General features: G+C 43.0%; 1 protein-coding gene across 2 annotated transcripts in view; it reads right to left on the bottom strand.

Annotated features, from left to right (window-relative positions):
- Positions 1–817: 817 nt before the first annotated feature.
- DGKK (diacylglycerol kinase kappa) overlaps positions 818–27,702 on the bottom strand; it is a gene marked incomplete at its 5' end in the record, with an annotated part of 168,193 nt that continues 141,308 nt past the window's right edge. For both annotated transcript variants that reach the window (XM_081222801.1, XM_081222802.1), the window contains 16 exons: positions 818–1,166; positions 2,659–2,782; positions 4,443–4,553; positions 8,693–8,779; positions 9,791–9,932; positions 10,496–10,656; positions 11,841–11,975; positions 12,323–12,436; positions 13,077–13,184; positions 13,460–13,556; positions 15,657–15,764; positions 17,328–17,424; positions 17,885–17,989; positions 19,562–19,781; positions 20,751–20,850; positions 21,961–22,052. In XM_081222801.1, the coding sequence (XP_081078927.1) occupies positions 1,087–1,166; positions 2,659–2,782; positions 4,443–4,553; positions 8,693–8,779; positions 9,791–9,932; positions 10,496–10,656; positions 11,841–11,975; positions 12,323–12,436; positions 13,077–13,184; positions 13,460–13,556; positions 15,657–15,764; positions 17,328–17,424; positions 17,885–17,989; positions 19,562–19,781; positions 20,751–20,850; positions 21,961–22,052 (1,881 nt within the window). In that variant the 3' untranslated portion in view covers positions 818–1,086. The remainder of the gene's footprint in view (positions 1,167–2,658; positions 2,783–4,442; positions 4,554–8,692; positions 8,780–9,790; positions 9,933–10,495; positions 10,657–11,840; positions 11,976–12,322; positions 12,437–13,076; positions 13,185–13,459; positions 13,557–15,656; positions 15,765–17,327; positions 17,425–17,884; positions 17,990–19,561; positions 19,782–20,750; positions 20,851–21,960; positions 22,053–27,702) is intronic.

Below are 27,702 nucleotides of genomic sequence, written 5' to 3'. Positions count from 1 at the left end.
CCATAGGTAGATCCCAGCCACTTCTAAGACACTGAATATGCACCAAAAGATTAGAAGCTCCACCAAGAACTAGGGCAGTTGGTAGAGGCATGTGTGTGTGTAGGGTAATGGGGGTGGAGGATGGGATCAGGGTGGGGAGGGATTCCTGGGTTAGCACAATAAATTATAGGGTCATTTAGAGGTCGAGTTGTATTTTCAGTTCTTAAAAATATATATATATATATTTATATATATACATCTTTATATGTCTCTATACATAACTATACTGCAGCACAGCAGCAAAACATTTAGTTAAAAAATCCAGCAAGAATGCAGGCAAACACTCCATGGAGGCATGCAGGCTAGGATCAAGGCAGTAGGAGGGGAGCCTGTATGGTTGCCATAGGGGTGAGTTCCAACCAATGGGCCCACCCAGCCACCAGAGCACCACCTGGACATGTGCAAAGACATACATGCGCACATGGAAAAACAGAAAGGGTTTGCAGAGAGAGCAGTCACCACAAGAAAAGATTTCACATGGTCATTGTAAGAGGCAAGTGGACAAGCCCCCAGGACCTAGTTTTCATCTTAATAGGCCAACTAGGAGAGAACTCCTGAAGTCACAAGTTGCAATTGACAGGGATTGGGGGAGAAACACCACCAAGCCTGGCTGTCCTGACCCCTCTCCTCATCTCCCTGAGAGTATTTCTTTCATTCATTCCCTAGCATCAACAGTTTCTCTGCCAGTCAGAGGAAAACATTCCCCAACTCCCTGAAAAGGTGAACTCCCTTGAATCCTTTGTAGATCCCAGGCCATTCACAAAAAGCTTAGTTCAATTAAATACTGTAGTTGCTCAAGATGCACGAAGAGAAGGAGAACTGAACAAGACAACTCGGAACAAGAATCTTTGGCCAATGAGAAAATGTAAACCTCTAAGGAGACCTGATTGAGTCCAGGAAAAAAATGTTTTAGTGTAAAGAATTGGAGGATCTTTCTTGGTGGTGCTCATGTTTGTTCTGAAATAATTTAGTCTAGCCTGTATTGAGGTTTCAAGAGTTTTTAGTAGAATCCTAAACGTTGTGAGTTCTCCTTCCAGCTTTCAAGGGTTATAGTTGAGATCCTGATGGTGTTGGAGGATCATCATCTTTTGCTTCACCTTCACGATGTCTGCGGTGCCACAGATTTCCTTTATAGAAAAAAAGCAAGTATAGAAATAATGAGGCTAGTGCATTGCCAGATGCCTAAATGTATGGACGCTAAAGAGAGCAAACAAAGAGTCCTTTAGGAGACAGACTGGTTTGTTCCTATTGTACCAACCATTTTTTTTTTTTTTTTTTTTTTTTGCGGTAGGCGGGCCTCTCACTGTTGTGGCCTCTCCCCTTGCAGAGCACAGGCTCCGGATGCGCAGGCTCAGCAGCCATGGCTCACGGGCCTAGCCGCTCTGCGGCATGTGGGATCTTCCCAGACCGGGGCACGAACCCGTGTCCCCTGCATCGGCAGGCGGACTCTCAACCACTGCGCCACCAGGGAAGCCCTGTACCAACCATTTTTAAGCCATCTTAGAAAACCAGCTGATGCCATACAAGCCAAACACAAATGGGATGAGTTCTCAGAACCTGATAATCCATGAAACTGCTATTGACCCTTTCAGAGTCTTCAGAAAGACTCTCAAGCACCATGGGTCTCCCAACTGGCAGATTCTTAGGGACTCAAACCAGTTGGACCAAACACAACTTGGTCCAGGAGATTCTCTCTTGGCATCTGTATGAAGTCTCAGTTCCTCAAAAAAAACAAAACAAACTGCCACCCTCCATCCCTTTCCCCCCATGTCCACTATGGTCATCTCTCTTAAGCTTCCAGGTCATCTAGGCCCAGAATTTAGGAGAGACCATTGACATCAGAATTGGCATAACCGACAATTCTAAGGGAACCTTCTTTTGAGCCCCACTGATATATCAAGAACATTTAAGTCCAATTCTGAAGAAGGGGTGGAACCAAAATTCAAATAATGAAACAAATTTTGCATTTCCAGGGATTTACTATAACAGATAAAGAATAAGAGTGTTTAGATAGGTCGTGGAACCTGTTCCTGACCCTGTAGGTGCCCAGCACTGACACCCCCAGCCCATCTCAAATAATAGTGCTTTCTGGAGCAGGACCAAAAGCTTGTAGTTGTATTTGACTGGGAAATAGATCTAAATATGACTGTTTTGCCATACTTTATCCACTGAGGAAAGGAATGGGTCAAGCAGAAAGGTAACTGGCTGTTCTTATTTTTCTCTTCAGCTGTTTATATCACAAAGCAAGGTTGCCTCTCAGGTTCTCTCCCTGTCAGTATCCATATATCACTTTCTTTGTTCTTTAAGGAGCATTTTTTTTTTGGCTGTGCCGCGCGGCATGCGGTATCTTAGTTCCCCAACCAGTGATCGAACCCGTGACCCTGCAGTGGAACCGTGGAGTCCTAACCACTGGACGGCCAGGGAATTCCCTCCATATCACTTTCTAACTCACACCTTGTCCGAGACTGCTTGGCATCCCCTAAGGTTGGCTTCCAGCCGGCCACCTCCTCCATCACCACTGTACCCGTGCACATTTCTAATGTGAGCTTCAGGTCTTTGGGAAGTACCCAGGCTGCTGGGGAATTCTTTATGACCTCGATGCCTGTGGGAGAAACTTACCAATAAAACCCTGGATGCCTTGGCCTGATTTAGGTTTGTCTTCCTCTTCTGGCTTCTTCTTCCCCAATTTGGGGAACTTAACTTTCAATCTGAGGCTTCTACTGTCAGTGTCTGAAGACTTTTCCTGGAAAACCACAACAAGAGGAAGATCAAAATGTTAGTCGCCTAATAGTCAGAAATTCCTAGAGGCCTGGCAAGGTGGTGAACAAGGATGGCTGCAAGAAGCAGGCAGATCTGCTATCTATCCAGGTATGGGAGATACCCCTGCTCACTAGTCTTGTGCCCTAGAAGGCACCTGATCTTTACCAAGATCCTACTCTGTGCCAGGTACTTTGCTAAATGCTTTAATAAATGATCTCATATTAATAAATGCTCTTCTGAATTGCCTTTCAGAAGAAACCTAAAGGAAGGGCACAGGACCTTCCCTCGGAACCAAAGCTTTGGAAAGTCCAATGAATAATTGACTCTCCTTCTGCTTTTCCCCACCAAAATGGACCTGCATCTTCTGTGGCCTTAAGGTGAGCAAGTTTGGTATCAAGTGAATGAGCAACATCTTCCTGTCTTTCTTTCAATCTACTCTGCCCTTCTTTAGAGCCTCACTGCTTCATCTTTATGGAAATGCTGAAGTCCAGAAAAGAGATTATGCCCAGGCCAGGAAGACTCCCATATTGAGACCTCAGAGCATGGACTGTTTGTTTCATTTCTCTCAATATCCAGTCTGTTTGCCTGGGTCAGGAGCTTGGTGCAAGATAGCTGAACTGAGTAGGAAGGGGGTGCTACAAGAGTTTGCTTTCTTTTCTGCATAACAGCTTGTTTTTCTTCCCCAGGGGGCTACTGGTCAAGAGCAGCAAAGGCATATGAGAAAGTTATTAAATCCTTTAAGACCTGAATTTGCCTATGGCTTTTTCTCTTAAATGGTAGCCCAATTGCTGCACAAGTCCAAACATGCTTGTATGGCTTGCTCACATGCATATAACTGGTGTATGAAGCCAGAAAACAGGCATAATGAATAGGAGAACCAAGGATTCCTACAGTTGAAGTGAGCAGTTCCATGGTGGAGAAATTTAAAGAAAAACACTGTCAGACCATAAAAGGTATAATTTAGCTGGTGATAGGTGGACATCTTTGAGTCATTTGATTTATGAAATGGGACTATTTTTCAATCTCAGGAGAGCACTCAGAATTGTCAAAAAATGATGACATCCCCACAGCTATATTATAGCCGCAGCTGCCATGCTTGATTTTCTTTTAAGCCACACACCTGCTAGGGGAAAGCATTGAGATAGCCTACTTTCCTCCCAGAGTGGGAGGGACAGAAAGCAGCAAGGAGAGGTGATATTTGGTAGATTTAACCACCAGTATGGCCTGGGCACCAACCATTTAGAAGAGATGTTGACTCTAAACACCTGGTATTGGCCATAATGGTATGTACCAGACAAAATTCAGTCCCAGCAGCAGGTACTGAGCAGGGGAGGGGAATTGCAGCCAGGAGAACAGCACAGAAAAAGACCATTCTTGCTTATTCTTTCCCAATCTTCTGCTACAGGGTGGTTCTTCTTTCTGGTTATGTTCTCATGGTCATCTAGTTTTTCAGTGTGCCTTCTGCCTTGTCCTATATACTTATGGTGAGGAGAAGGGAGGAGGAGGCTCCATTAAACTCAAGCTGAAAGCCACTACTGGCCTCCCTATGCTAATAAGTCACTGTGTCCTGGCCCACACTGGAAGGCAAAGCACCAAGGGAGAATCCCTCTTCCCCTTTGTTTCCCAATCCACAGGTCACATACCTCTGGAGAAAGGATTGAATTCATCCAGTCAATCTCAGATAGCTTTTCAAACTCCTTATTCATGGCATCCAGGGAAGCTTGCAGTGTGGCCTCATACTCAGTATTTCTCAGCTGGTGAAGACAGGAAAAAGAGTGAGTATCCAATGCCTAGCACCCTACCTTCATAGACTCTTACTTCTCCCCAACTCCCAGTCCCTGCTAGTGGCCATGAGACCACAGGGTGCCAACTTATATCTCCTTTGGCTCATGGTGTCGGTGGAAAGTATAGCCAGCTCTTTACTTTCTCAATAGGGAGATCCAGGAGACAATCAGACAGTGATGCTTTCCTTAGGACTTGGCATGCTCACAGTTTGGCAAGCAGAGGGGCCCTTTGACCAGTATCAATTAACGCTGAGTTGTACCCCTACAGCTTAGGGCCCAGGATAAGGGTCCTACCCTTGACCCTCAAGCCCCTGGAGATATCTAAGTGTCCCCCTAATAATAGCTACCAATTTTTGAGCAAATACTATATGCCAGGCACTGTGCATACATAGTTTCATCCCATCTTCCCAATATCTTGATAATACCTTACAAAGTACTATTGTTCTCATTTTATATGTGGGAAAACAGACTCAAAGAAGTTTAGTGCTCAAGATCACATGACTAGACAGAAACCCAGATCTATTCAACTCTATAGCCTACCCTCTATACCACACCATCCCAGAAAGGGTATGTGGGGTGGCCAGATGCTGGGGTGGGGAAAACTTTATTACACAGTTACCATAATTTAAAGGCTGCTTTGTGAAGCAAGGGGAGGGCTAGAGAGAGATTGGCTCAAATTTTCCCTTCCTGGCAAAGAGGGTCTGCCTCCCCAGGCTGTGCTTTTAGCCCCTAGCTATTCACTCTTAGTGAATGATGGCTTGTCCCATGGGTTTAGGAAACAAAGCTCAAGCATTCCCTAGTAACTCCCAGCACCCACAGGATGAACTCTGTATGCTCCATGGGAGAGTTAAAATAGATTATTCTGGGACCATCTCCAACTCAGAAGAACCAAGTTCTAAACCAACAACATAAGTGAGATAGTTCATGTTCCATTAAATAGTGAGCTGGGAGAACAGATGCATGCTGATATCATCAGTTCTGACATGCTTTCCAGCCCACCTAATTTGGCTTCATCTCTCCTCTCTGGCATGTGCTCTACTTTCAATCTGGCACTTATGTGGCTTCTTGCTGTGCATGGGCCAGCCTTAAGTGGAACCCTGCCAACTGTCACAAATGAGTGGCAGGTGAATGAGTGAGGGATGGGATTGGAGGTTATGACCAACCAGGATGGGATATGAGAGGGGAACAAGTCATGTTGACAAATAATCTCTTGCTTTTGCTTTACAACGAATGATTTAGGACAGTACGAAGTAGCCCAGATGCACAGGACACGTGTGTGTACATGGTGGTGGGATGGGGAACAGTGGTGTCAAGTAGAAATGGCCATCACTTCAAGGTAAGGGGGAAAGGGGAAGGGATTCTTAGGGGCATACTTACCAGCAGTGCTCAAAAGGGATTTGATAGTCAAACCCAAAGCCACAGAGAAGAAAGAGGAATTGGGGTCTTAGAAAATGATTCCTAATCATAATAGGAGAGGAATAAAATGGCTTCCTAATGACTTCCTATTTGGCACCTAGAGACTCGGGCTCTGAAAAATAGTATATGGTTGGGCCTGAATCTTATGCTCTGTTCTCTTGTCCTTCTGGCTTCAATAGAGACCTTGTTCAGGACTCTTTTCTGAGATAAATGTGCAAACTGAATCAGGGGACTTTGTTGCTCACTTCCTGGTTTCTGTTCTAACACATCACTAAGCCAGTTTGCCACATAAGGGAAGTGGGAGTTACTGGGTGGGATTTTCTTCATCAAAAGGCTACATCCCGGGCTTCCCTGGTGGCGCAGTGGTTGAGAGTCCGCCTGCCGATTCAGGGGACACGGGTTCGTGCCCCGGTCTGGGAAGACCCCACATGCTGTGGAGTGGCTGGGCCCGTGAGCCATGGCCGCTGAGCCTGCGCGTCTGGAGCCTGTGCTCCACAACGGGAGAGGCCACAACAGTGAAAGGCCTGCGTACCGCAAAAAAAAAAAAAAGGCTACATCCCTCTCCCAGCACTGACTGTTCTCCTCCTTCAAGGGGAGGAATAATAACATTCAAATGAAATAAGCCTAGACTTCCCCGGTGGCGCAGTGGTTAAGAATCCGCCTACCAATGCAGGGGACACGGGTTCGAGCCCTGGTCCGGGAAGATCTCACAAGCCGTGGAGCAACTAAGCCTGTGCGCCACAACTACTGAGGCTGCATGCTGCAACTACTGAAGCCTGCATGCCTAGAGCCCGTGCTCCACAAGAAGAGAAGCCACCACGATGAGAAGCCTGTGCACTGTAACGAAGAGTAGCCCCCACTCGCCACAACTAGAGAAAGCCTGCATGCAGCAACAAAGACCCAATGCAGCCAAAATAAATAAATTAAATAAAAATAAATTTTAAAAAATGAAATAAGGCTTACATCCATGCCACCTCTGTGATATGGCCTTTCTGGAGATACATGGTCATTCTTAGCGGCCGTTTGCACCCAGGTCTCATTTGGATGTATGTATGTGTGGGGAGGGTCCTTACCAGGTTCTATATTAAGTGTGATATGTGCTCAATTTGGGTTGTTGGCTGGCACAAACCAATTTTCATGAGCCCATGAGCCTCAAGAAAGCCTGAGTGGCAATAAGAGGCCAAGCTCCCGTATTTCCTGCTGCCCAAATTGGCAAGGCCATTGAGCTCTACCTATATATAGAAGGTACTTCTGTTGCTGTCGCTGAAGGCTGAAAGACTCTAGCCTGGGGCTCAGATGCTGGGACAGCCTGGCCTGACTGCCTTAACTACTCTTACACCTGTGCAGTGTGCCAGTTAGATGTGCAAATGGAAAAGGGGAAGTGGCTGCACTTCTTGCAAAAATCAACTCAGAGGCCCCTCTTCAAATAAACCTTAATTAGATGAGAGGCAAGAACAGTACCTTCCTAGGGGCCTTAGCAGCAAATCTCAAAGTGGAGTGGTCATGATCAGTTGACTTATTAAAGCACACTCACCAGGTGTGCCCATGGGCTTTGCATTATGAGAAACAGCAACTCTTCCTGTAGCTCAAAAACTGAGCCTCAGTCCATTTTCCCTAACACTAATAAAATCTACAATCTGTCAAGCTGCTAGGAAGAGCTAGGCACATAATATACAGTAGTTTGTTTAATCCTCACAACAACCTGGACAGGTAGAGATTTTAATTCCTATTTTGTAGGTAGGGAAACTGAGACCCAGAGAGGTGAAGTTACTTCACATACCTACTGTTATGGATTCATTTGTGACCCCTCCAAAAAGATATCTTGAAATCCTAACCCTCAGTACCTCAATTTTTTGGAAATAGGGTCATTGCACATATAATTATTAAGATGAGATCATTGGTCTGGTCTGGACTCTGGATTAGGGTGGGACCTGATCCGGTAAGACTGGTATCCTTTAAGGAGATGGCCATGGGAAGACAGAGAGACACAGGGAGAGCACCATGTGAATATGGAGGATTGGAGTAATGCATCTACAAGCCAAGGAACACAGCAAAGATTGCCAGCAAGTCACCGGAAGCTAGGAAGAGGCAAGGAAGTATTTCCCTACAGGTTTCACAAGGAACATGGCCCTGCTGACACCTTGATTTCAGGCTTCTAGCCTACATAACTGTGAGACAATAAAGTTCTGTTGTCCTAAGTCACCCAGGTTTTAGTACTTTGTTACAGCAGCCTTAGGAAAGTAATATAGCTAGTAATTGGCAGATTTGGGATTTGAACTCAGGGACCCCCAACTTTTCCCACTATTCCTTACTGTCTTTCCACATGGTGAGAGATGTATGTGGAAACTTGGGAGATGCAGAGCAGCTCAAAAGAGCTTACCCTTTTCTACTGAAACTATATTAGGTATGATGAGAAAATGTTGCTTTTGTTTGGCCTGGTCTGTACCCAGGAGACATTTGCCAAAGGAGATAGACTTTTCTTCAAGGATATGGTAGTCCCTATGGATTCGCATAACTTATAAAATGACACGATCAATGACAACTCTGGGTGAAGATGACACAGCAAGGACTGCCAGGTAAGCACCTGGCCAAAATGCTCCTACATGTCTTCCAATGCCCTAGAACCAAGCACAGGCTGTGACCAAATTCAGATGGGATACTTTGCCCTCCCTGTTCCAACCCCATCCACTCACCAAGTTTTCATCCAGGAAAGCTTTGGTGTCATCGTAGAGCCCTTTAAGACTAAATGTAACATCTACTGCGTCATTTCTGGTTAGAGTCTGAGAGGAGAAGAAAGGAAAAGAAAGGAAGGGAAAGGACAAAGACAGAGGAGTCGTTGGTTAGTAAGCATGCAGCTGGCTTCTCTGTGGGAAGGTAGGAGCAGGCTAGTAGGATGTGGCTATAAGTGAAAAAGTAATATTCACAATATAGCACAACTAGTAGTTCAGCATGGGCACCTACCAGTCAAAACTGATGCCAGCTATCAATTACCAGTACAGCTGTATTGGTGTGTTGTATGCTGTGGCACAGTACAACTTGGCATTTGGCATCACTGATTGAGTGCTATGGGTATAGGGAAACAGGGAATATGCAAACCAGATAGTAAGTTTGAGGCCACTTGTTGCCACTTGGCTAAAGCCACCTTTCCCATGGTACATGAAGTTAGGCCTAACCATCTGTCTTCTTGAAACTCCAGGCCTGGAGCTCCAGGCCTCTTCCAACTAAGATCCGGCCCCAAATAAATAGGTAACCTACATTTTAGGAGGCCCTGACCCTGTATATGGCCCCTTTGTATTGTTTGCCTAGCATTAAAGTTACTTTTTAAAAGCATCACTTAAAAATGTTCTGCAAGTGGGTAAAGTCACAGGATGGCACATTTAACATCAAGAATCTAATCTAGATCTTCCCCTCAAGAGGAAAACCAAGGCAGCCTGGAGCACAAGTTTCAATGACAAGTGTCACCTTAACAGGTTATATAGGGATCCACCTAGGATGAGGAAGGGCCTAAGCCAAGTTCCTCTCCATTCTCAGGCTCTTTCTCCTTGAGGCCAGTGTGGTAGATAGCTATCAGGCTGATGAAATCTGCTATGGGATTCTCCCAGTAATCACTCTGGACCAGTAACCATTCTCCCAGTAACAAGTCAAGCAATATCTGCCTCTCCCTCTACTCTATCCATCAGTTTCCTGCCATGTCATTTTCCCAGTTTCTCTACCCACAGCCTCCAGCTCCCCTTCCTTCCCTGTCCTATTTGGTTTGACTCCTTTCCTTCATCTGTCCCTTCCCCCCTTACCTCAATGGGAGTGCAGGAAGCTGCACCTGCCTCATTGCTACTGTCTTGGTTGTAAAATATATCATTCAGGATGTTAGCACTGGCATTCACAGAATCCATGAGGACAGACACATGCTGGTGGACCTTGCTCAGGTCAGTAAGTCTGTAATAAAGGACAGATAAATGAGTCTAGAGCTCTGAAGGATTCTGGCCTGAGGTGCTGGTGAGGGTTGGGATTAAGGGTAAATTGTATTCTTTACTCTCTCCTGTTATTTCTTCTCATTTCTAGGGAGCCACCTATGCCAGAAAATGTTTCTACTCTTCTCTAGGTATTCACTTTTGTCCATCCTTGTCTCACCAGAATTAGATACTGGGTGCTTTGGGAGAGTGGGAGGCTAGAATAGAGGAAGGAGCTGACTCCAGAAACTCTAAGGCCCTCCTGATATTTAAGGGCAAGGATAAGCATTTTTAGTCCTGTTGGGTCTGGGGCAGCAAGAGGAGATCAAAATTTATCTCTGGGCCTAATGGGAGAGGTCCAAGCTGGCTTACTGCTGACCACAAAGATTATTTCCTACCTAGAATTTCAGGGTCCCTGTCAATCCTCAGAGCTCTGAGCAATACTCCTTTCTGAGGCCAGGCTCTCCAGCAGCCAATAGATACAAGTTGGCTTCTTCTCCCTATCTCTTCTTGGGATTCCCAGCCCTGTATCTGGGCCAGTCCACTTACCTGCTGATGAGGTTTTCTGCAAGCTGAGCTAAGTGCTGCATCTGGGCATACTCCTCATCAGAGAGGCTATCTTGAGATTCTTGGGAGTCCAGCTGGGGTTGAGAGGCAGCCTGGATTTCAGAATGCTTGCACTCCCACATTTTCATTGAGTTCTCAAAGTCCTGGCGATAAAGACAGTGGCAGAGCATAAAGATGGCTGTAGCTAAGACGGTATGTGACAGATCTGTCTGTGAGTCTGATATTTGTGGGTACTGTGGGGAAAGGGGAAAGAGGGACTCATTCCCCCATACACCTATCTCCACACCCATACATATGTCCAACATTTTATTCAATGTCTCTTTCATACTAAGCAGTTTTAGTTTTTTTGTTGTTGTTGTTGTCGTTGTTGCTGTTACCATGCCAAGTCTTGGGACAACATACTTGAATCAGACAGATGTCTGCTTTCCAGAAGCTCCTATAGGTAGGTATCATGATCAATAAGAAAGTGGAGCCCTTTTCAGCTCCTTTCTTTGCCAAATCTAGGCAATATATTCTGATGGATTTTAGAGCTAGACATATCTCATTTAATTTTGAATTGTGCTTCTGTCATCGACTAGTTGTGTGACCTTTAGCAAAGTATTTAACCTCTCTTGTCCTCATTTTCCTCACCTATAAAATGGGAATAAGTGTATCTACCTCATAGGATTGTTGAGAGGACCTACTTGAGAGAATATATGTAAAGTGCCCAACACAAAGTAGGTAGTTTATAAACTAGACATCCCATCCCTTCTCTATTGCTGTGTCTATGGACTGTCCACAGGCCAGAGTGGAAGAAAGCCTCTAAGCATTGAACATCTGACTAATAATGGCTCCTTTCTAGCTTTAGGTGGTTTAGCTGAGGTGAGTGACATTTGTGAATGCAGTATTTTAAGACGCCTTAGAGGAACCTAAAGACCATATTCAATGAAGACTCTCTTGTTGAGGGAGCAGATTTCTCCATAACCACCTGAGGCCTTTAACTCTGTGCAGTGGAGGGAGGAGTACAACTTTGTGGAAAACTACAGAAGGGAGCTTCTTGTCTCACTCTCTTGGACAGTGCTTTGCAAGTGTCTATGTATATCAGAATGTCTCAGGGAGCCTGTCTGCAAATGCAAGTTCCCAGGAAATACCCATCTCCATTCTGATGCAGTGGGCCTGTGTGGGGCCCAGGAATGTGCATTTCTAACAAGCACCCAATGTGACTCTGAGATAAGTATCACACAGACCTCTCTTTAAGGAATTCTGCCTGACTGGAAGTATTCAGTACTCAAGTGATAGCTATAGATGAGACAACGTAGGAGCCCCAGATGAGCCTTTCCCTTCTTACCCGATCTCTTGTCAGCATCTGGGCAGTGTTCTTGTATCTAATCTTGATAAGGCCTGGCCTCTGAACCCAGGCCTCCCCATCCACCTGCACTGGGATACCTTCTTCACCATTGATGGTTATCATCACCTCACGGCACTGCCAGAGAAGAGGAGGAGGGAGAATGGGGGAGAAAAATGAGGTAACGACTGTAGACCAATCTGATAATCTCACAGTCATGGCCTAAGTGTGTATCTGAACAGGACTGGCAAAATCGTGAATCAGATTGTCCCAGGGAGGAAACACATGTTTGCTATGGGCTTTTTGCTCCTTTGGTCCCTACCACCTCTGTTTCCAACTTCAGCCAGCACCTCGCTTCCCACCAGATAACCTGCTCCCTCCACCCTGTCATTCTTATACCTGGTTAATTCCTGAGACTACCCCACACCCTGGATTGTAGCCACAGAGCTCAAACCCTTTCTGGTGCCCACCAGGCCCGTGCCTACCTGGGCGATGCGATGATGATGCAGGTTGAGGATACGGGACATTGCCATCTGTACAGAACCAAAGATTGCCACTACCTCTAGCTTCCCATCATCTATCGCAGGAGCCTCATATTCCTGAGGAGGAAGAACTGTGTCACACATCTCACCCTTGAGAAACCACACCTTGCCTATCACAAGCAGGTATGCTTTGAAATCTCCTGGTGAGAATTTTTCTAGCTCATGAAGAGTGGAGAAACTACTACTTTATTAAAAGGAGGAGAATGAGGTCAGGAAGCCAACTTGGGAAAAGGGCACTGAGATAAATACTCAGTCTCTTTTGAGATCACAACTCTTAACTGGTTCTCTCCCTGTCCAATCTAGCATCATAAATCCCCAAGGCCAGTCCCACTGGTCTCATGGCCTTCTTGGGTGAGCTCAGACGAAAGGATTCATGGCCAATTTCTCAGGAGATTTTATTGAGAAAAGGGCATGGCCTAGGTAACCTTTCAAGGATCTTTCAAACATGAGGAATGGAAAATTCGAAGTCCAGGCAACACTGAAGAATTTATCTGATCCTGAGGTTTTTGGTTGATTCTTGTGCTCTGGGGTGGTAATTGCCTTAAAAAAAAAAAAAACCTCATCATACAGCTGCTGCCAATAAAGGTCCCCAGCCCACCTCCTCTTCCCCTACACTCCAGTCAGTTCAACTCTCCTTTCTGATAGACTTTAGAGGGGTCAAGCCTTTCTTCCTCCCTGTTCCTTGTTCCATACTCACTGTGGTAGCTGTGCTGCTTCCCCAAAAGTTGACGCCTCCAGCATAGCTGGTAATGTTGAGCACTACAATGCCTTGCAGGTTTGGCAAGGAGATGGCTTCTCCATCACACTGAAAGAAAAGAGTAGCCCTTATTGGCTGGCTCTTCAGATACCAATGTGAAGGGCCATTTACAGAGATGGGGGAAGGGCTCTGTCTTCTCTTCATGCTATTATTTTCTTATCCATAAAATGGAAATCTATCTTCATGCTTTCCTCCCATGAGCAATGAGTGAGGATCAGAGTTAAAGCTTGGGAAGAACTAAGGATATAGAGGAAAGCTGATTCCCAAGGTCATGATATTTCCTTTCTTCATGCCCAGGAAGGATCACCCTCTTTTCCACTAACCTCCAGGTGCACTCGTTCTTCCAGTTTCCTGTAAGAGCGCTGAAAAAGTTCCTTGCTTCCCAGAAGGCCATACCACATCTTGTTCTTAAGGCGGCTACTACAGGGAGATAAGTGTAGAGAAAGGTAGTCAGAGGGTGAATAATATAAAGATAAGTGGATGAAGAAAAGTAAGAGGAGACACCATCTTATTCATCAAGTGCCTTCTTATAGAGAGGAGTCATGTTTAATGGTAATTGGACACAAGAGGGAATGCTAGGATAGTGTAACTGGTATCCTTATGTGAACACCAGCTGCAATGGGTTCCTGGGTCTCCTTGAGGCATCAGCATCCCATTGATTTGTCACTTTTACTTGCTTCTGATATTGGTTCAGGCTTGGAAGAGACAGGCTATATTTAGAAAGTAAGGCTCATAAAAAGCTGTGAGCATAACTGGCTAGTACCCATCAGCTACCCTGGCAAGTGCCACTCTGGGAGTTCAAGATTTCAGCCACTTGGAATCAATTTCATTTGAAACATGTGACTCTAGACTGCAGTTTCTTTGAAGCATAACTTTTCTGGCAAAGTGGAGGGATTTCCAAGACCTGTATATCAAACACTTAATTCAATGCTACAGAATAGAAATAAGCTTACTAGGAAGACTGTAGAGTAGGAGCCAGTGAAGAGAATATGGGATAGGCAAGGATATTAGGAGACTTGTGGTGGAGGTGGGAAGGACAAGATCCTGTTGACTATAGAGTCTCTGATAAAAACAGGCAGGGTACTTAACAATCACTAGAAAGGCTCGATAGAGTTTACTGTGAGCTTTTAAAGTAGAGCCACAGAAATGAGCCACCACAGGGCATGGGTTTTGAAATGTAAGATGGCTAGCACATAGCACAAAATTATTTGCACTCTGTTTTAAACCATAAGTTCTCTGGGCACTTCAGTTTCCTTATCTATTAAAAATTGGAGTTTGGTTATATGGAAATGCAAAATACCTAGAACAACCAAAACAATTCTGCAAAAAGAACAAAGTTGGAGGACTTTCATCTCCCAATTTCAAAACTTACTATAAAGCTACAGTTATCAAGACAGCACGGTGCTTGCACAGGATAGACACATAGATCAGTGGAACGTAGGTGAGAGTCTAGGAAAAAAACCCTTACATTTATGGTCAACTGATTTTCAACAAAGGTGCCAACACAGTTCATTGGGGGAAAGGATAGTTTTAAAAAGTGGTGCTGTGGTAAATGGATATTCATGTGCAAAAAGGTGAACTCAGATTCTTACCTAATACCATACATAAAAAGTAACTCAAAACAGATCATAGACTTAAATGTAAGAGCAAAATCAAAAATTTTGGAAGAAAACAGCAAATTTTTAAGATCATGGGTTAGGCAAAGATTTCTTAAACATGGCATCAAAAGCATGGTCTGTAAAAAAAAATTGATCAATTGGAACCCATCAAAATTCAAACATTTTGTATTTCAAAAGAGACCATTAAAAATGAAAAGACAAGCAATAATAACAAAAAAGACAAGCAACTGGGAAGCAATATTTGCAAGACACATCTGATAAAGTAATTGTTCCTCAGCCCAGGCCTGCTCTGAGAAAGAAGTTCTGGTGGCAGGTGGGCAGGGGGTGATGATGATGGGTGGAGGGTGTGCTTCTTTTTACTCGTAATTTCAATTTACCACAAGAACTCTGAGGCTGCCTTAGTGTATGTCTGTAGTACAAAAGTACCAGAAGGTGCCAAGCAGACCAAACAAGATGGGGTAAAATCAGTAGGTCCTGGGGAACCAAGTTAGGAACACTAAGAACCAGTAGGGCGATCTTTGATACTTTGCAGCCTTGCTGAGCAAGAACAGACCTAAAACCACTACTAGGACCTCATCAAGTTCTTGGAGACAGAACAAAGATAGGCAATTGGCTGAATTGAGTCAATGTAATCTGTTTTCAGTAACAGTAACACAGTTAGCTGAACACAGTTCAAGACTATGAAAGCAGCTCCAAGTTCAGGATGCCAGTGCAGCGTCATCACAGATTTGGTCAATATTTGGGGCAAGCTATCCCACTAGACTAACCTTGAGACTAATGTGTTTTACTTCCAAAGGACGGACTCTTTCTGTTTCTTGTCTGTGAGGTAGGGGATGTGGGAATACATGTGTATATTATGATTGTGTGTTTGTATGTAGGGAGGAGAGTTTCTTTTCCTTACTTGTATTGTCCTGGGTGTTCATCTCTTCTGGTGTTGAATTCCAGAGAAATTTTAGCATCTAGTCCAATTCCAAAATAGTTGTTCATGACACACCTTTCTTTGAAGCGTCTGAAATTAGCCAAAGGGAAGAAGAGAATAGACACTGGTGCAGGAAAGAAGTGCTGTTATCATTAGGCTGCAGACTTTATCTGCATGATCAACAACCACTGAGGGAAGTCCCCCTCTACACTGTGCACAAGGCTTAATGTTCTTGAGAGGCACATGTAGATGTCCTATTGTGTTAACAACTAACTTGTTAGCTGTAAGAGAGGACACCCAGCCAGTTGGGCGGATTCAGTGGAATTGGGATTCATAATAAAGAAGTCATCTTTGGAGGCTGTCAGATATGAGTGGCCATTATCTTCTCCACATAAAATAAAGGGAAATAAGAGTCATTGACTTATTCCCATAAAGAACATTTAAGTATCTCAGATAAAAATATATGATGAGAGTAAAGTTTGTATTACTGTTTCCAGAGGTGTCTGAACTCCTTTGTAGTACTTTCACATCAAAGGGCAAAGTGACCACACATTTGAAGGAAAAAAAACTGATAAAAGAGGGTAGATATATACACAACAACAACAACAAAAACAACAACAACAACAAAACCAAGCGGTTTGTTTTATTCTTCTGCATCCATCCATTAAAACCAGTGGTGTGCTGGAGCCAGTTCATACCAGTTTATGTAAGTTGATTATGCCTATAATCCCCAACTCTGCATTCAATGACATTATATCAGTAGCTTGAAATAGGCCATGATGGAAGGGTTTACACCAGGAATAAATCAGGGCTTTCCTCCCCTCAGAGAGCTGGTTGTTAAACATTTTCCAGCACACCATTGATCAAAACTCATTATGTAGGTCCATTGAGGCCTCATATATGAGCTTAAGCCAATGGTAAAGTGGAGGGGAAGGGGAGTTGAATATAGGAATAAATGGGAAGCTGCAGAAAACTTAAATAATTGCTAGCTGTGTCTTTCTTTTGAGAAACTGAAAATAGGTACAATTTAGCTACTTAACCACAGATTTTTTTTTTATTCATTACTAAATTGACCCTACATCTCTCACATGAGATTTGTCTTCCTTGACCACAGTCCAGAAATTGGGGATTCTCTAACTGATGTAACTGATTTTCTTAATGGAACTCAAAATGAGTGAGTGTGATGGAACTTGGCTACTGGGAATATTCTAGAGAGGTAGGGCTATTGAGACCGATGTCTTTAGATTTGCTAGCTAGTCCCCTAAATGCCCACTTACTTCTTAGCAACTCCAATCATTTACTGTTAAAGGCAACAGTGAAAAACAGGTTCTTTGAAATGAAATGAAGTTGTTTTAATAAAAAAAAAATAATAACAACTGTAACACATATAGCACCTAACTATGGGTACCAAACACTGCCCAATGCAAGTACTTTGGATATATAAACTCAATAAATACAGCAAACCTATCTATCTGGCAAGTTCTACAATTATCTCCATTTTATACATGAGGAAACTGAGGTTTGGTTGAATTACTTGTGTAAGGTCACACAACTAGTAAGTAGAGTCAGCATTTGACTGTGGGTATCTTTAGACTATTCTCTTAACCAGAGAAAGGGAGAAGCCATAGGAAGGTGATAGGCTTAAATACTTACATAGTTTCAGGTGTAAAATATAAGTGCTCCAAATTGAGGTTATCTAGGTCTTCACTTTTGAGAGAAGATATAGAAGACAGAGTACCAAGACGAGAACCTAGACACAAAAGATGTCATCTTGGTGTCAGATACAAACAAGAAAGCCCTTCCCCCCACTTGTATTTCACCCCACTTTCTCTGTTGAAGCAGGGTCAAGCTTAATGACTTTCTCCTCGATAATATTCAGGGTTCTCATTCCAAAGAGGGATCATCTTGGATGGACAGGGACTTCCACTGACAGAATAGTAAGGCTGGGCTGCTTGCTTGCTAGCAGTGAAACAGCTTCAAATCTTGGGTTTCATCAGGCCAGCCTTTTCAAAGTATCTAATGGGGTCATTACTTCTGGACATAAGCATGGGGTCTTATAGTGTGAGGTTTCTGGAGAAGAGGGAGGGATATCTACTGCAGAGTAGGATTACGGCTAAAGGAAGATGCATGAAAATACATCTTTATTCTCTGGGAACTAGAATACAGAGATGAAGCTTAGAGTAAAGGAAGGAGAAGAGAAAGATCATTACGGTGTCTTGGGCTCATCTGGTTAATATCTTCTGAGTCATCTTCCAGGAAGAAAGTTGAACTAAAGTTCTTGACTGATATTGTCTGTCGGCTTTGCTCATCAAGAACTATAGAGAAAAAGTGGAAGGAAGGAGGGAAGGAAGGAAGGAGAGGAAGGAAAGGAAGGAAGAAAAGGAGGAAAGGAGGGAGGGAGGATTGGTCACATTTCTTGAGCATCTCTCTTGTTTAGTTAATACCAGTCAGTGTGTGAGGAGACAATGGAGACTCCCATTTGATCATCACATCTCCTCCATGATGCTGTTTGTGGTTTCAGCTTTCTTACAGTATTGCCATGTCTCTTCACATCCATGCCTGAGCTTTCTCTGTTTTACTTGTTACTCTTTTCCTATTGTCCAGTAAATGTGGTTGTGAGTAGAAGCTTGGGGCCAGGGGTAGGGAGAGCAGGGTGGGAAACTCTCTGTTCTTTTACCTCCATTCTCGCCTCTTTGTTAATTCATTTACTCACATGACCTTTGTTCTAAACTTAAGCCTCTGGGACCATGCCGTTCTTTCAACCAAATGTCTCACCAATACCCAGAATATTTGAGAAATCTCCTTTCTTTTACCAGCCTGTATATTGTATAGCTCAGGTGCTCAGCCTATGCCAAAGCTCATAGGTTCAATCCCTGTGCTGCCAGGGGACCCTTTCTCTTTCCCAGGGCCACAAGTTGCACTTCTAAATCTGACTTATGTATTGATGGAGCAGGCTGAGGATTAGTTGTGACAGGGTTATGGCTACATCAGATTGATCTGATCCCTGCTACTTGGAAACTACCTACAGAAATAGAGGCAAACTGGCTGTTTAATGATTTCACAGTGCAGAAGGGTTATTTCCTTTCTTTCTTAGAAACTTGGCTGAGGTTGTACCTAAAGGTACCAAGGCAGGAGAAGGTACTGTAGGTAAAGGTACCAAGGCAGGAGAAGGTACTGTAGCTAAAGGTCAAAGGTCAGCCAAAAGGACTTCCCTGCTACATGGACTTCTGTTCAATTCCAATAGCTCAGGCAGAACACACTTGGTGTTATATTTTCTGAACTGTTTTTCAAAGAAGCATTGTGGAGAAGAAGTGGGAACCAAAATGTTAAATTAAGAAGTTGGAGGAGTTGAAAGAGTTTTCATACTTTGTTGGAAGCTTGCAGATGGTCATGGGTTATGGGAAATGGCAATCGATGCTAGATCTGCCAGGACCACTCTCAAAGCCCTTGTGCCTGATTAATACTGTGTAAGACATGCGGAGATGAACACTATTTTCTTTCTAAAATCATCATAGGCTCAGTGGTTGGAAGGGGACAGACGCAGGTGGAAAAAGATTCCATGGCTGGAGGTTGAAGCTGACAGACCTTTAAGCCAAGCCACTTAGCAGCTGTAATTGTTTAGGATGATTGTTAGTTCCAAAAATAAGTAAGTAGCAAGAGTTGAGTGCCTGGGAGGTAGGAGGAGCCAAAGGGGAAGCTTATCAGGACTGAGGCTTTTCAAATCAGTGGAGACTGAGGACAGACTTTGGATACTTTATGAATGCAGAATCTAGTCAAGTTTTGGTAGTGATGTCAAATAGTAGACCCAGAGCTAGGTAGACCAGCAAACTACCCACAGGAACCTTCTCTTTCCCCTACCTCAATCACCACAACCCTGGGGCCTTTACCTTGTTCAACTTGGAATATGATGAGTTTCAAGGACTTTTGGAGATTCTGGGCCTTTGTGGCCAGCTCCAACTTGCACTTGGCTATGTGGTCTATTTGAGGGATGAAGGGCTTTCCATCTGCCTTGGCACTGTCTGCATGTGCTGTGGTACTCTTCCCAACTGCTGCATCCTCAGCAAGGATATCAATCAGGACACTGAGCTTGTCATACATTAAGTCGCTCTATATGGGGAAGGAGACACGGCATTGTTATGAGGGGTTTGTGCCTGAAAGGACAGAATGAGGAGTCAGATGGTATGGGGAGAGGTAGGGAGGGGTACTAGTTGGCCAGGAGCACTGAGCATAGAAAGCTACATGTGGGGAGATGAAAGTTTAGAGAAAGAACTGCTTGGGTAGATGTGATAAGATAACCAAAGGGTGTTAGGGGGTCAAAGAGACACTATTTGTTTCAGAACAGCTGCAGGCATCAATATATGTTGCCTAGTCTTTCTCATGTCAGAGTGGCCTATAAAATGATGTGTAATATGGCAAAACTGAGGAAAGATAAACATTTCTGGATTGGTGTTTTCATGGGCATGCTTCTATGAATGTGGATGTGGCTCTGCATGGGTGCCTGGTGTCTGCCTTTGTCTGTGTGTATGTTTGGGGGTGTACTACATGATTATGGCTTGATTCCCAGCTCCATCACTTAATAGTTTGTAAACTTAGGCAAGTCACTTAATCTATTTGTGCTTTTATGTTCTAAGGCAGTTGTGAAGATTAAATAAGTTAATACATTATAAGTGCTTAGAACAGTTCCTGGCACAGAGTAAGTGCTATATAAGTGTTAGCTGTTATTGTTACTGTGGTTGTTATAGAGGTGAATGTGGGTGTATTTCTAGCATGTATTTGTATGTATTTTCAAGAATGTTCTGCTATACAACCATGTGCATTCATGTTGGTGTACGCTTGTGTCTCGGTGTGGACAGATGCTTGGCACATGCTTAGGTACATGATACATGGATAAGCATGTATAGTGTCACCCTTCATTTGGTGAAAGGTGGAAGTTTGATGAGGATTTCCCCCATCAGGGAGGCTTACCAGCTGCTCCTCCTTGCTATTTTACAATTCCCAGTGAGAGGCACATTTGCTTTTATTAAAAATGGGACCCTGGCACCACAAAGAGTACAAGAAAAAAGGATGGAAACTTACTTTCAAAATCACAGACTCTACTGCTGTATTGTTCTGTTTTATCCGGCTCCAGGCCTTTACAATATCAACTACAAAATCTTCCACTGCTGAGCACAGGAATCTGGAAATATAAGATAGATGACACAATGTGACATGGACCATGAGGTCCAGAGACCTCTCTTATAATGTCATTAGTTTCCATCTTCCTCCTCTTCATTCTCCCTCTCTCTTTCCTGATCTCTCCTCCCTCCCTCTCCTTGCCCCTCTCCCCCCACTCCCTCTCCCCTCTTTGTTTATTCTGATTCTTCATATGCATATGGTGAAATATGCCAGTACCTAAGAGAATTTAACTAGCATTTCTTAGCCCAAATTCCAAATTTCCAGGAAACAGAATTCAGTCGGTCCAACTTGGGTTAGGGTTTCACCCTGGGTCAAATCAGCTATGGTTCAAGGGCCTGGCTAATTCAGTACAAATATAATGACTTTGGGACGATGGTACCTGTAGGGACTGTTTCTCAAAAGAGAATGTGGGGCTTCCCTGGTGGCGCAGTGGTTGAGAGTCCGCCTGCCGATGCAGGGGACACGGGTTCGTGCCCCGGTCTGGGAGGATCCCACATGCCGCGGAGCGGCTGGGCCCATGAGCCATGGCCACCGAGCCTGCGTGTCCGGAGCCCTGTGCTCCGCAACGGGAGAGGCCACAACAGTGAGAGGCCCGTGTACCGCAAAAAAAAAAAAAAAAAAAAAGAAGAGAATGTGGTAGATTTGGAAGGAACCCACCAGAGTCCCAGGAGGAATGAATGACCCACGTATTTAGAAGGGGAGAATGTGTTGCTCAGCTATGAGAAAGCAGCTGTAGCAGGTACCACAGAGAATTTTCCAGGTATTAAATGGAAAACAAGGTCTCCCTACTGTAGGGAGCTATGTTATGCTCTTGAATGGTATGGAATGTGTTTCCCTTCTGTAACGCTTCTTCCAAATCTGTGGCTTACAATTTTGTCTTTTTGGAGTAGCAAGAGCCCTCACCCCAATCTCACCTTTTTCGCACCCCCCCCCACACCATAAACTTTCTCTTCAGGAGGTTTGAGTTGGAAGAAATTTGATTTGGGAAGGTAAACATATGCTTTCCTTGGCCTCAACCCCCAAGTTATTAAAATGAGACCCATCTGTGACTGAGGAACAGCCCATGAGAGGCAAAAACATCCCAAAGGTTGAGAGCCAAAGGAAGACTGACCTGGTTGCAATGATCATCTCTGTCGGGTACTTGGCCTTCAGGATTTTGTTCAACTCAGTGGTTGCAGATTCTAAGTGTTGGATGGCAGCAGCCTTGGGGGAAAAGGAGTGTTGAGCCCTGGAATCTTAGCACTGTGACATAGTGTGCTACCCATCCTCACCCCCCTCATTACTTCCTACTGATGCTTTACCAGCAACCCAACTGTCTCTCTGAAAATAATCACAATTAAAGAATTCTTGTGGAAGGTCTCCACAGATAATCTTAGATCTGTGGTCATTCTAAAAATAAGAGATGTATATTGTTTCCTGTCATTTAAATTAATGCTCAAAAACTCATATGAAGGAGTTACTATTTGTTCCATGTTTCAAATGAAAAAACAATCTCATATTACATAGCTAGTAAATAATAGATCTGGGATTTGAACCCACACCTTTCCAACCAGAGTGTCACCTCTTATATATAATGTTAAATATAATAATAGCATCCACTTATATAGAATTTACTATGTGCTAGGTTCTGTTCTAAGATACATATATATTTTTTCAGGTAACCCTTATAACAATCTTATGAAATAAGGATTATTATCCCCATTTCACAGAACAGAAAACTGAGGCATAGGGAAGGGACAGCTGATAGGTGGCACAGCCAGGATTTGATTCCAGGTAGTCTGGCTCTTGAGTCTGTACTCCTAACTACAACTTATACTCATCCCTCTCCATCACCCACACATTCAAACATCTACCAAGTCCTGATGATTCTAGCTCTTCAATATGTTTTAACTACGTCCAATTCTTCTTATTCCTATTACCACTTCACCAGTCCAAATCACCAACATCTTTTGCCTAGACAATTACAGCACTGCCTATCTTTTTTCCTTGCCTCTAGTCTTTATTTCTTCAATTTTTTCTCCACATAACATGTAAATATTTGGTTTTAAACCTTTCTATTAGATAGCAGAATAGATAGATGGATAGATATGTGATAAAGAAAGTATAGTGAAATATTAATGGTAGAAGCTACCATTTAAAAATTCTTATATATTTGAAAATTTCATAAGAAAAATCCTTATATAATTCTTATTGCTTTTAGATAGAAGTTCAAACTTCTTGGGGGAAGATATCAAGATGGCAGATTAGGAGGACATGGAACTCAATTCCCCCCATGAACACATCAAAAATATATCTAAATGTGGAGAAATTATCACTGAAAACTAACTGGAGACTGGCAGAAAGACTCCTGTACCACCACGGCTGTAATAAAGATCCACACAAAATTGGATAAGAAGGGAAGAGAAGTGATCAGGTTGGGACCTGTGCCCCTGAGAGGGAACACAGAAGAGGGAGAGGATTACAAAGACAGAGAGCCTCCCTGGGGAATGAGCAGCTCCAGCCACACATTGGGCACCACAGTCCTGGAATCTGACATCAGGAACACAAGTCCCCTTAGCTGGTTAGAAAACCAGTGGGACTAACAGGAGGGCTGTAAGAAACCTAGACTTGGAGGGACTCAAGATGGCAGAGTAGGAGGAAGTGGAACTCACCTTCCCCCATGAATACATCAAAAATACATCTACATGTGGAACAATTCTCACTGAAAACTAACAGGAGACTGGCAGAAGGACTCCTATATACCCAAGGCTGTAAGAAAGATCTACATAGAATCAGATAGTAAGGGAAGAGAAGCGATCAAGTTGGGACCTGTGCCCCTAGGAGGGGACTCAGAAGAGAAAGGGGATTACACATGTAGAGATCCTCCCTGAGGAGTGGTGGTTTGAGCCACAGATTGGGTGCCTCAGCCCTTGGGTCCAACAAAGGGAAGATGAGCCCCCTTGGCTGGTTGAAGGACCAGTGGGATTAATAGGACGGCTGTGGGATGCCTGGACTCTGCTTGGGAGGAGGCCGTGAAAACTTGCTAGCTCCCAAAGCAGGGCAGAAAGGGTGGATTGAAACCACCCAGCTGGCTGACTGGTTTCCTGTGACCACTCTGGCATGCATCCTAGCCTGAGCCAAGCAAATGCTCCAGCACAGTTTGCCTCATATGGCAGCTCCACATGGGACTAAGGGCTGCCACAACAAGGAAAAAGCTTGGCTGTAAGATGCTATGGTGTACCAACTTATAACGGAAAAGAATCTGAAAAAGAACATATATATGTGTGTGTGTGTGTATATTACACCTGAAACATTGTAAATCAACTATACGTCAATAAAAAAAAGATGTTATGGTGGCTCAAATCCTAAGTGGCATCTGAGCAAGCAGGGGGCAGCTGTTACTGGCAGTTGCACAGGTGGAGCATCAGGGGCAGACCAGATCTCTGATGGCAGTCAGACCAACACAGCCCATGCCCCCACCGCTGTTGAATACCCACACCAGCCCCTCTTTCTCCAGCATTGCTCCACTCGGGTGAGGGTGCCAGTGCTGGGAGGGAAAAGAGCACACACTTAAAAGGAACTGAGTCAGCTCGGACCTAATCCTCAGGGCTTTTGCTCCAGCACCTTGGGACTTGACCCTGCTCCCAATAGGGTGGTGATGACCAGTGAACAGAGGGGAAGCCCTGACTCACACATTGCTCTGGCCCTAGCACCTCCATCTCTAGCCCCACCTCCTACCAAGGTGACAGCTACCAGCACAACCTGAGGAAAGGTGTGACTTGTGCTCACATCAAATCCAGCTCTGCCACCAAAGCCAGTGGGGCCTTGTAGACTGTATAGGGATACTCCCCACGTAAGGACATCCCTCTAAGACCACCATAGGTAAGTGTTTCACCTAATTTCAGAGAGACAGATAAAGATAAGCAAAATGAGAAGACAGAATAATTTGTCTCAATTGAAAGAGAAAGAGAAAGAGAAAAGCCCTGAAAAAACAGCTAATGGAACGTAAAAACTTACTAGATAAAAAATTCAAAGCATTAGTAATAAGAAAGCTAACTGAATTAGGGAAAAGAATAGATAAACATAGTGAGAATTTTAGCAAGGAATTAGAAAATAAAAGAAAAGAACTAGTCAGAACTGAAGAATACAATAACTGAAATGAAAAACACACTGGAAGGAATTAACAGCAGACTAGGTGATACAGAAAAACACATAAGTGATCTGGAAGATAGAAAATGGAAATCACAATCAGAACAGCAAAAAGTATATATACGTGTGTGTGTGTGTGTGTGTGTGTGTGTGTGTGTGTGGAATTTTTCACATTATAGGGGTCCCAAAATGAGAAGAGAGAGAGAAGACAGTTGAAAATTATGGCTGAAAACTTCCCAAGCCTGAAGAAAGAAACAGATATACAGGTATAAGAAGCACAGAGTGTCTCAAATAAGATGAACCCAAACAGACCCACACCACACCAAGATACATAATTAAAATGTTAAAAGTGAAAGAGGATTCTAAAGGCAGCAAGAGAAAAATAGTCAGTTACCAGGGAATCCCCATAAGGCTATCAGCTGATTTCTTCACAGAAACATTGCTGGCCAGAAGGTAATGACAAGATATATTCAAAGTCCTGAAAGGGAAAAACCTGCAACCTATAGGACACTCTACCAAGCAAGGTTATCATTTAGACTAGAAGGAGAGATAAAGAACTTCTCACACAAGCAAAAACTAAAAGAAATGAGCAATACTAAGCCTACTCTAAAAGAAATGTTGAAGGGTCTTCTCTAAATAGAAAAGAAGTAAGAATCTATAGGAAATGGAAATTCCCAAATAAGAAAGGCAAATATATAGTAAGGATTTAAGATCAATTAAATAAGCAAGCACGTAGATAAAAAGAAGAAAAAATGTAAAATCAAGTATAAAGACAATTAACAGTAAAGGGATAAGCATGAAGATGTAAAATATGATTAAAAAAACACAAAATGTAGGGGAGGGGAGTAAAAAAGGTAGATCTTTTAGAATGTGTTTAAACTTAAATGACTCTCAGTTTAAGTCACATAGATATAATTATGGGTCAGTATATTTGAACCCCATGGTAACCACAAATCATGGTAGCCATGGTAAAGACACACAAAAACCAAAAAGAAAGGAACCCAAGCATAGTACTAAAGAAAATAATTAAATCACAATGGGAGAAACAAAAAGAAGTGAACAGAGAAGAACTACAAAAACAACTGGAAAACAAGTAATAAAATGGCAATAAATACATACCTACCAATAATTACTTTCAATGTCAAGAGACTAAGTGTTCCAATCAAAAGAAATACGGTGGCTGACTGGATTAAAAAACAAGACCGTTCAATATGCTGCCTATAAGGGAATCTCTTCAGGCCAAATACACACAGAACAAAAGAGAGGGGATGGAAAACGATATTTCATAAAATCATTAACGACAAGAAAGTGGTGATATCAATATTCATAAAGGACAAAAAGACTTTAAAATGAAGACTATAACAAAAGACAAGGGCATTGTATAATGATAAAGGGATCAATACAAGAAGATATTACACTTGTTAACATATATGCACCTACATAGGAGCACCTAAATATATAAAGCAAATACTAGCAGATGTAAAGGGAGAATTTGACAATAATACAATAACAGTAGAGGACTTTAACATTCCACTGACATCAATGGACATAGCATCCAGACAGATAATAAGACAACAGTGGATTTAAATGACACAATAGACTAGTTGGACTTAATAGATATCTACAGGATATTCCATCCAAAAACAGCAGACTACATATTCCTTTCAAGTGCACATGGAATATCCCCCAGGACAGATCACATGCTAGGCCACAAAAGAAGTTTCAATAAATTTAAGATAGAAATTATATCAAGTATTTCTTATGACCAAAACAATATGAAACTAGGAATCAAATACAGAAAGAAAAATGGGAAAAGAACAAACACATGGAGACTACACAACATGCTACTAAAAAAACATTTCCACTAAGATCAGGAAGAAGACAAGGTTGCTCACTCTCACCACTCTTATTCAACATACTTTTGGAAGTTTTAGCCACAGCAATCAGAGAAGGAAAAGAAATAAAAGGAATCCAAATCGGAAAAGAAAAGTAAAGCTGTCATTGTTTGCAGATGACATGATACTATATACAGAGAATCCTAAAGATGCTACCAGAAAACTACTAGAGCTAATCAATGAATTTGATAAAGTAGCAGGATACAAAATTAATGCACAGGAATCTCTGGCATTCTTATACACTAATGATGAAAAATCTGAAAGTGAAATTAAGAAAACACTCCCATTTACCATTGCAAGAAAAAGAATAAAATATCTAGGAATAAACCTACCTAAGGAGACAAAAGGCCTGTATGCAGAAAATTATAAGACACTGATGAAAGAAATTAAAGATGATACAAATAGATGGAGAGATATACCATATTCTTGGATTGGAAGAATCAACATTGTGAAAATGACTCTACTACCTAAAGCAATCTACAGATTCAATACAATCCCTATCAAACTATCACTGGCATTTTTCACAGACGTAGAGCAAAAATTTTCACAATTTGTATGGAAACACAAAAGACCCCAAATAGCCAAAGCAATCTTGAGAACGAAAAACGGAGCTGGAGGAATGAGGCTCCCTGACTTCAGACTATATTACAAAGCTACAGTAATCAAGAGAGTATGGTACTGGCACAAAAACAGAAAGATAGATCAATGGAACAGGATAGAAAGCCCAGAAATAAACCCACTCACATATGGTCACCTTATCTTTGATAAAGGACACAAGAATATACAGTGGAGAAAAGATAGCCTCTTCAATAAGTGGTGCTGGGAAAACT

Source organism: Mesoplodon bidens (assembly GCF_964165515.1).
Source record: "Mesoplodon bidens genome assembly, chromosome: X".
NCBI lineage: Eukaryota > Metazoa > Chordata > Mammalia > Artiodactyla > Ziphiidae > Mesoplodon > Mesoplodon bidens.
The sequence above is the reverse complement of the archived record's forward strand: the minus strand, read 5'-3'. Positions and strand labels throughout refer to the sequence as shown.